At 36.5% G+C, this 8,689-nt stretch overlaps 1 protein-coding gene across 1 annotated transcript; it reads left to right on the top strand.

The window, feature by feature from the left end:
* Nucleotides 1-2,952: 2,952 nt before the first annotated feature.
* LOC104218525 (protein ACCUMULATION AND REPLICATION OF CHLOROPLASTS 6, chloroplastic) lies at nucleotides 2,953-8,598 on the top strand. Its single transcript, XM_009769043.2, has 6 exons — nucleotides 2,953-3,580; nucleotides 4,162-4,386; nucleotides 4,874-5,134; nucleotides 5,222-6,185; nucleotides 6,504-6,637; nucleotides 8,073-8,598. The coding sequence occupies exons 1-6, from the start codon at nucleotides 3,008-3,010 to the stop codon at nucleotides 8,364-8,366; spliced, it is 2,451 nt and encodes an 816-aa protein (XP_009767345.1). The 5' UTR covers nucleotides 2,953-3,007; the 3' UTR covers nucleotides 8,367-8,598.
* Nucleotides 8,599-8,689: the final 91 nt, after the last annotated feature.

The following is an 8,689-nucleotide window of genomic DNA, read 5'->3' as shown; positions in this document are numbered from 1 at the left end:
TAATATATTAAAATATATTATTCAAACCAATACACCACAATATCCTAATGAAAAATACAATATTCAAATCAAACAACTATAATATTCCAATTTAGAATACAATATTCAAATCGAACATAACACAATATTCTAATTTGGAATACAATATTCAAATCAAACATACAATAAGTATTCTAATTTTGAATATAGTATTCAAATCAAACATACCACAATATTCTAATTTGGTAACAATATTCAAACTAAATTTTCCAAATTAAAAAACAAATTATAGAATATTTGGGTTGTACATTATATTCCAAATTAAAATATTATTTGAATATTGTAGTCCAAATTAGAATATTATAGCATTTGAATAATATATTACAAATTAAAATATTATGGTATATTTTGTTTGACTAATATATTCTAAATTAGAATACTATAATATGCTTGATTTAGATATTATACTCGTCATTAGAATATTGTGATATATTCAATTTGAATTGTATTTTAAATTAGAATATTGTGACATGTTCAGAATATGTTGAAAGATTTGAAAGTATAAAGTATACAATATCATAAATGAAGTTCTGATGGAAAATATGAATATGGTTCAATTAGGAGATATGTGAATCTCAAAGTACATGTTTTAGTAATTAAGGCTACATTTAAGAAATATTATTCCCTTATTAATAATGGTTGTTATACTCGTAAGATTCTCTATCAAGATATGCAATGTAATTTCTTTATGGGTATACAATGTAGAGAAACTTTTAGAAACCACTATGTTTTAGCGGTTATTAGCTAGTTGTAGCTACCATTTACTATATTATTTTCATATAGCTATGTTTTCGGGTTTTTTAGAGTGTATTCGATGTATTTAAGCTACTGCATTCATGAATACAATAACATTTCTCAGCGTGAAACAGGGGATTACAGTTAGACAGATTATTGTATTCGACTGTATTCACGGCATAAAATAGGGTATTATAGCTAGATAAATTATTGTATTCGACTGTATTCACGATATGTATTTGTGAATACAGTAACGTAAATAGCGCAATTCATGGTCTATTCAGATGTTTTTAAACGGAAAGTGAATCAATTAATATAATAGACTCCTAATATAACTCAACAAACACAATTATAAATCTGAATACATAAAATACATAAATTATATTAATTAAAAAAATATATGAATACATTGATGGAATATAGCGGGACAGTGAATCTCAAGTTGCTCAATCTCAAACTCAGTCGTCTTTGTTCAAAAACAACCCTAATGTCGTTTCGTCGATAGCAGATTTCGAACCTCTATAATAAAAGAAGATTTTTCAGCAATTTCCCAAACTTTCTCCCACCACCTCCGCAGTGTCGCTTCTTTTCTCTCTCCGCCATCTCTAATTCAGTCGTCAGAGCAAGTTTTGTCTTCATCCTTAAGTGCAAAAATGCACACCTAGTTCGTTTTTGCCACGGAAGAGAACGGATGCTTTGATGGGTCACTGTATTTGAAGGGATAAATAATTGGTTTTAAGCAATCTTGGAATAAAGAAGAAGAATTTGTGAAATTGGGCTGTTATTAATGGTAGCACAACATTGGAGTTGCCCTGGAAAATTCTTTGTTCTTTTCGAACAAAGCTGTTTCAGAGATTTCAAAGATAGCTTCTATTTTTTTACGCGATGATGACGATGATGATTACGAAGAGGAAATTGAGGTTGTATTCATGGAGAAAAACTGGGTTGGGAGAGAGAGAAGGGGTGGAGAAAAATTTGAAAGAGCGAGAGAGAAAAATAATACAAAGCGTATTTTATGGCTTAAGGGTAGGAGGTGACCATAAATAGATATTTGGCTATAAAAATCAAAAGGTAGCTATGGAATATAATTTTTTAAAAGGATATTTATATAAAATAAATAAGGTATCAACTTTTGCTACAGGAGGTAAAAATTCCTACAATGTAACTTTCATCATTAAGGCATAGTGAGTAAAGAGATGTATTAGAGGCATTTGCATCTATACCCGTTTTTTGGGTCACGTTTTAACTTGTGTCCGCATTGCAAAAAAAATTGCAAGCGTACCCATTTTTTTGCGTAACTTCAGTATACGGGCCTGAAGTAACAAAGACAATCACGCAAACTTCAGCATTCTAGTAGACATGCCTGAAGTAGCAAAACTTGTTGAACCAAGTGTGCTGAAGTTTTTGTTTGGAATTGCTGAACCTAAGCATAGTAGCTGAAGTTTTGTTCTCTATTTGCTGAAGTTTTTGTTTGTAATTGTTGAACTTAAGCATAGTAGCTGAAGTTTTGTTCTCTATTTGCTGAAATTTTTGTTTGTAATTACTGAGCTTAAGCATTTTAGTAACTGAAGTTTTATTCTCTATTTGCTGAACTTCAGCATGTTTTAGCTGAAGTTTTGTTCTATATTTGCTGAACTTCAGCATGTTTTATGCTATCGTGTAATTAATTTTTGTACAGATAATAAGTTTATCATAAGTAGAATTAGTAACTTAAAAAACTAGATAATGATTTAGCACAACAGGTTAAAATATATTGATAATGTACAAAGTTGAATCCAAAAAAAATAATAGAATGTGAATTAAAGGAAATGAACTTATATTTACATACATGTACGTACTTACTTTAGAAAGTTATTTATAATTTATTTTTAAATAATCTGATAAACATACTTACGACAATCATCCCATGAACTGAAGTTTCATAGCAGCAGCAGAAGAAGAAGAAAACAAAGGAGGAGAAGGAGGAGGAGAAATGGGGCTGAAGTTGTTTAAAAAGTAAGTACAAGTTCAATTTTTTTTTTTAAAAAAATATAGGTTAAACGGGGCGACCAAATAGGGCGCCCGTGCAATTTTTACGATGTATTATAGTTGTATACGGCGTTAAAAGCCCAACAATAAATGCATAGCCCAGATTAAAATAATCGGCCCATGTGCCTTATGAGAGAAAAAATATCTGAAACAAATCAAATTATGAGCACACTTTGAACTCTGCAGTCGCATAGCTCCACTAACAATGGAGGCTTTAACACACCTAAGCTTCGGCATTTGCACTCCCCGCCTTTCACCACCATTTCAACTTCCCGCCGCCGGTAAGAAGCCACTGCGACTCAATGCTGTTACCGGCGGAGCTAGTAGCGTTACCGGTGGAGCAAGTAGTGTCCCGACTAACTTCTCCGCCAGCAAATGGGCTGATCGTCTTCTCGCCGACTTCCAATTCCTTCCTTCCACCACCACCTCCACCTCCGACTCACCGGATTTCCTAAATTCAACTTCCTCTACCGCCACCGCAACTACTCTTCCTCCGCTCTCTCCTCCTCCAGACCGCCACATTTCTATGCCGATAGACTTTTACAGAGTGCTTGGTGCTGAATCTCATTTCCTCGGTGACGGTATCAGAAGAGCTTACGATGCTAGAATTACAAAGCCGCCGCAGTACGGCTACACTCAGGAAGCATTAATTGGCCGACGACAGATTCTTCAAGCTGCTTGTGAAACCCTAGCTGACTCTACTTCTCGTAGAGAGTACAATCAAGGCCTTGCCCAGCATGAGTTTGATACTATTGTTACTCCTGTCCCCTGGGATAAAGTATCTTTTTACCTTCCAGTACTTCCTTTTTTACTATTCACATTCTTAATTACTTGAATGAATGTTTTAGCTTTGTTATTAAATTTATTGTGTTAATCTCAATCTTATTTTGACAGTGTTTAGACGTTTTACTCTATCAGTATATTTTAGCTAACAATTGTAGCATGTTACTTATCTTATTTTCCGAAGTACCGATTGTAAGTAGCTGCTGATAAAATCGTAGAAGTTTGCATTTTTAAGTTATATGTACAGTGAGAGCAACATGATCAATTATTTTCCAAATTACTAATCTGCACTTACTATAGGCAACGGTAAATTGCTAAAGTTTTGGCTAAAGTTATATAGTGAAAGTAAAAGATTTTGTACATGATCAGTGTATTTTAACCGGTTGTAGCTTGTTACTTTTTTTTTTCCAGATTACCAATCCAAACTTAGTATAGGCAATGAGATGTAGTTAGCTCTTAAAGCTTAACTAAATGGTAGTGTGATAAAAAGTTTACCTTGTTGGTTATAAAACGTAAAACCTATAAAAGTTTTAGTGGGATGCAAAGAATTTAAAGGAATGTTATGGATTTTTGCAGGTTCCTGGAGCATTATGTGTTTTGCAAGAAGCTGGTGAGACTGAAGTAGTTCTTCAGATTGGGGAGAGCTTGCTGAAAGAGAGGTTGCCTAAGTCGTTCAAGCAAGATGTGGTCTTAGCTATGTCACTCGCATATGTTGACCTTTCGCGGGATGCCATGTCCCTTTCACCTCCTGATTTTGTTAAAGGTTGTGAACTGCTTGAGAGAGCGCTTAAGCTATTGCAGGTATAGTAACTTCTGATGATATGACTCACTTAAAGTGAATGTGGTGGTATATCTGAAATTCCATACAAAAGGGAAAGAACATGGCAATAGCTCATTTCTATAGTTTATGCACTATAGCATCGGTTTTACAGCTGCAAATGGCTCTCACAAACGACTTTAGTGGTGGAGGAGGGTTTATATTGCTGTATTAATTTCTGACTCTTCATTCTGATTTACCTAAGAATGAATGTTCTGCTTGGTCATCCATCATTCAATAGTCTGAGATATTAGTCATAGGCAAGGACTTCAGATTACATCTCTGTTTGTTTGTTTTGTAATTTGCGTGAGTAAGCATGAATGCTTTTTCTTTCCCTCTTGTCTTCTTTAATGCACTTTTTTTTTGTGGTGGTTGGGGTTTTGTGTGTGTGTGTGTGTGTGGGGGGGGGGGATGCTAAAGCTTATAGTGAAGAGCAAATAATGAGGAACTTTTCTGCCCTTCATTTGCCAGGAAGAAGGTGCAAGCAATCTTGCCCCTGATCTGCAATCCCAGATAGATGAGACATTGGAAGAGATAAATCCGCGCTACGCACTTGAACTTCTAGCTTTTCCTCTTGGTGATGAACACCGAATGAAAAGAGCAGAGGGTCTTCAAGGTGTGCGCAATATTTTGTGGGCTGTTGGAGGAGGTGGAGCAGCTGCAATCTCTGGGGGGTTCACGCGAGAAGATTTCATGAACGAGGCCTTCCTACGAATGACAGCTGCTGAGCAGGTTGGCTTATCTATGTTTCGTATATTTTAGTTTCTTTGTAACTGTTTTTACACTCCTTTTCTTCATTTTCCTCTTCCTTTTTAAAAGGTGGACCTTTTCGTAGCAACGCCAAGTAACATTCCTGCAGAAAGCTTTGAAGTTTATGGAGTGGCGCTTGCTCTTGTTGCTCAAGCTTTTGTTGGGAAAAAACCTCATCTCATCCAAGATGCTGATAACCTTTTTCAGCAACTTCAGCAGACAAAAGTAACAGCTTACGGCAGCTCTGTGTCTGTCTACACTGTTAGAGAAAACCGTGAAATAGACTTTGCTTTGGAGAGGGGCCTTTGTTCACTTCTTGTTGGAGAAGTCGATGAATGTCGCTCATGGTTGGGCCTAGACAGTGAGGATTCACCCTATAGAGATCCATCTATTGTGACTTTTGTTGCAGAACACTCAAAGGATGACAACGAAAATGGTCTGCTCCCTGGATTATGTAAGCTTCTGGAGACCTGGTTGATGGAAGTGGTCTTTCCCAGATTTAGAGAGACACAAGATATCATTTTCAAGCTTGGAGACTATTATGATGACCCTACTGTTTTAAGATATTTAGAAAGGCTGGAAGGCGGTGGTGCGTCACCTTTAGCTGCTGCGGCAGCTATTGCAAGGATTGGAGCTGAAGCTACAGCTGTGCTAGATAGTGTTAAGGCTAGTGCTATTCAGGCATTACAGAAAGTTTTTCCTGCTGGTGATGGGGAAGGCAGTGTAAGACGATATGGCGACAATGAGATGAACGAATTTGATATCGCTAAGCCATTTGAGGATCCTGTAGAGCTTCGTGATCAAAATAATTTTATCACGTCAGTTGAGGATCCTGAGAGAGTTCCTTCTGGTTATCAGGAGCAAGATATGATAACCGACAAAATAAAAGATGCAACCGTGAAGATTATGTGTGCTGGAGTGGCAGTTGGATTCTTGACTTTGGTTGGATTGAAGCTTTCTTCCTTTAAACATGGGTCTTCAGTTCTTCGTAATGGTACTGGTTCAGCTATTGCCTCGGATGTCATCAATGTGGGTATGACTCACTGATCACTTTTGGTTCTTAGTAACTCTCATAGTTGGCAAAATATGACCCATGGTGCCTTTCTCTTTTTATTTTCTCTACTGCATTCAACAGCTTGGTCTCGAGAGGAAATATCTTCTTTAAAATATGTTATAAGTGGTTGCTGTAAAGCTGTCTTATAAAGATATAAAAGCTATCTTCTTCTATTCGTATTATAAATTCTTAATGCTGGACTTCTTTTCACTTTTTGAGTAAGGGTCTAAGCGCTCCTGCTTTCTTCCTCCAACTTTCCCTTCTTTTGGATATCATAAATTTTACCTGTTACTGCAGGTGCCACACTAGTTGAAAATCCTCTTGAGGTTCCTAGAATGGATGCAAGGCTTGCAGAAAGTATGGTTAGGATGTGGCAGAATATCAAATCCCAGTCTCTTGGACCTGATCATTGTCTCAACAAATTGTCAGAGGTAATGAATATATAATGCCTTTCTTTTTATAGTGTTGATTCATGTTTTGCTAGAATGACATGCAAGGACAACGAAACCTGAAAGCCAATAGGCCTTCCTGACAGTAGACACACTCCACTAGATGCGGCTGCCTGAAAAGCCTAGTTTGCCACTTCGCCTTTATCAAACCTTACCGCATTTCTTTCCGTCCGGCTTAGGCTTCATTAGCAAATAATTGAACAGATTCCTCACTGAGAACCTCAGCCAGGAGGAGTGCAGAAATCTGTGACATTGTTTATAATAGTTGCCGCTACCTAAGTGACTCAGTCACCAGCTATGGCATCGCATGAGAGATGAGCAAAACTGCAAATTATCGTATAACATGAATAGGGACACCAATTAGTACAATTCTTGTGTCACCCATAGTCTTCCCACAATTATGTTTATGAAGAGCCCATTCAGAAAAGAAAAAAATTATATTTATGAACAACCAAATAGAACATATAAAAACCCATACAAAATGGAGACTAAGGAAGACCTTTGGAGATTAAATTACTAAATAAAGAACAAATACAACACAACTGTTACCTTTCTCAAAAACAAAGAAAAAAAGAAGAAACAAAACAAAAAGAGAAACAAAAACAAATGTCTATACCTAGTCTTGCGGCATCCTCATAAAATGTCTATGTCTATACCTATAGTCTTGCAGCATCCTCATAAAATGTCTATGTTAAAGGACTGAATTTGCTCTTTCGAGACTCGAATAGGAGTAATACATCTTGGTTTGCAAAAGAATTATACTAACAAGTTTCCAAATGTTGGAAGAAATTGAGAAAAGAGGACTTGTAGTTTGGCATGTGTCCAAATAGTATGCATCTGAGTCTGTCGCGTCTGCCCTCCATTTGGTTGTAAGCTGGCTCAAGAACCTTCTCCTTTGGATTTCCTTGTTTCAGACTTAAGGATCAATTGGTTGTGCTGTCTATAATTGGGCGACAATGATCCATGGTTCCTACCTCCACCACTGACCTCTGAGTAGTCTTCAAAGTTACTAATGGTGCCTCATCTCTTTAACTTGTATGAATATTTACTAATGAGATACTGAGAATGTGTAACATGGATATATTCTTTTTTTCTGTTGAAGCAATATATAGGTTAGAAGTAGGTTGGTTTTTTGTGCTACAATTTAGTACTAGATTCCAAGGATTTATATTTTAAGTTTGCTTATGTCGAAACTTGATTGCCACTAAAATCAAATTGAACCATTTTGGAATAACTAATGTACCAAAATTTAAGGAATAATTCTGAATAGACTTTAATTCCTGCCAAAGCAGGGGTTAGGATTGTACATGGTAACTGTACTATTTTGGCTGTTGTTCGACTGCAGTTTATCCACTTCTTTTTGCAGTATCTGGCGTCATGTTTGCGGTTGGCCTGACATTATTGTTCAAACTGCCAGGTTTTGGATGGTCAGATGCTGAAGATTTGGACAGATCGTGCAACAGAAATTGCCCAGCATGGCTGGTTTTGGGACTATGAGCTTTTAAACCTTACCATTGACAGCGTGACTGTCTCAGTTGATGGCCGGCGTGCTATTGTGGAAGCTACCCTTGAAGAATCGGCAAGCTTAACTGATATGGCCCACCCGGAGCACAATGACTCATACAGTACTACCTATACAACTAGGTATGAGATGTCCTGGGCAAATTCTGGTTGGAAAATTGTGGAAGGAGCCGTTCTTAAATCACGATAACGGATGTATATTTAGACAAAATTACGTGTAAAGTGCATTATTTTTGTTTATTTTGCTTTACTCTCAAAAGTCCGGTAAATGGTTAGTGTTGGCCAATTATAATGTATCTTGTTTGGATCATAGAATTGCTGAGTGTAGTCAGGAAAATGACCAGGATTTATGTGAGATAAATGTTATACTTCCCAAGGGCTGACCTCTTTTTTAAGAAGCAGAGGCGTACGTCTTTTATTCATCATGGGGTGTGTGTAAGCTCCAATTTACTGGACTTAAACCTAACGAGTATTTATATTTTAATATCTTTAAATGTAAAAATATTTCTTTAG

This window comes from Nicotiana sylvestris, chromosome 4, assembly GCF_000393655.2.
Source record: "Nicotiana sylvestris chromosome 4, ASM39365v2, whole genome shotgun sequence".
In the NCBI taxonomy this organism is placed as follows: Eukaryota; Viridiplantae; Streptophyta; class Magnoliopsida; order Solanales; family Solanaceae; genus Nicotiana; species Nicotiana sylvestris.
Note: the sequence above shows the minus strand (reverse complement) of the source record. Positions and strands in the feature narration are given on the sequence as shown.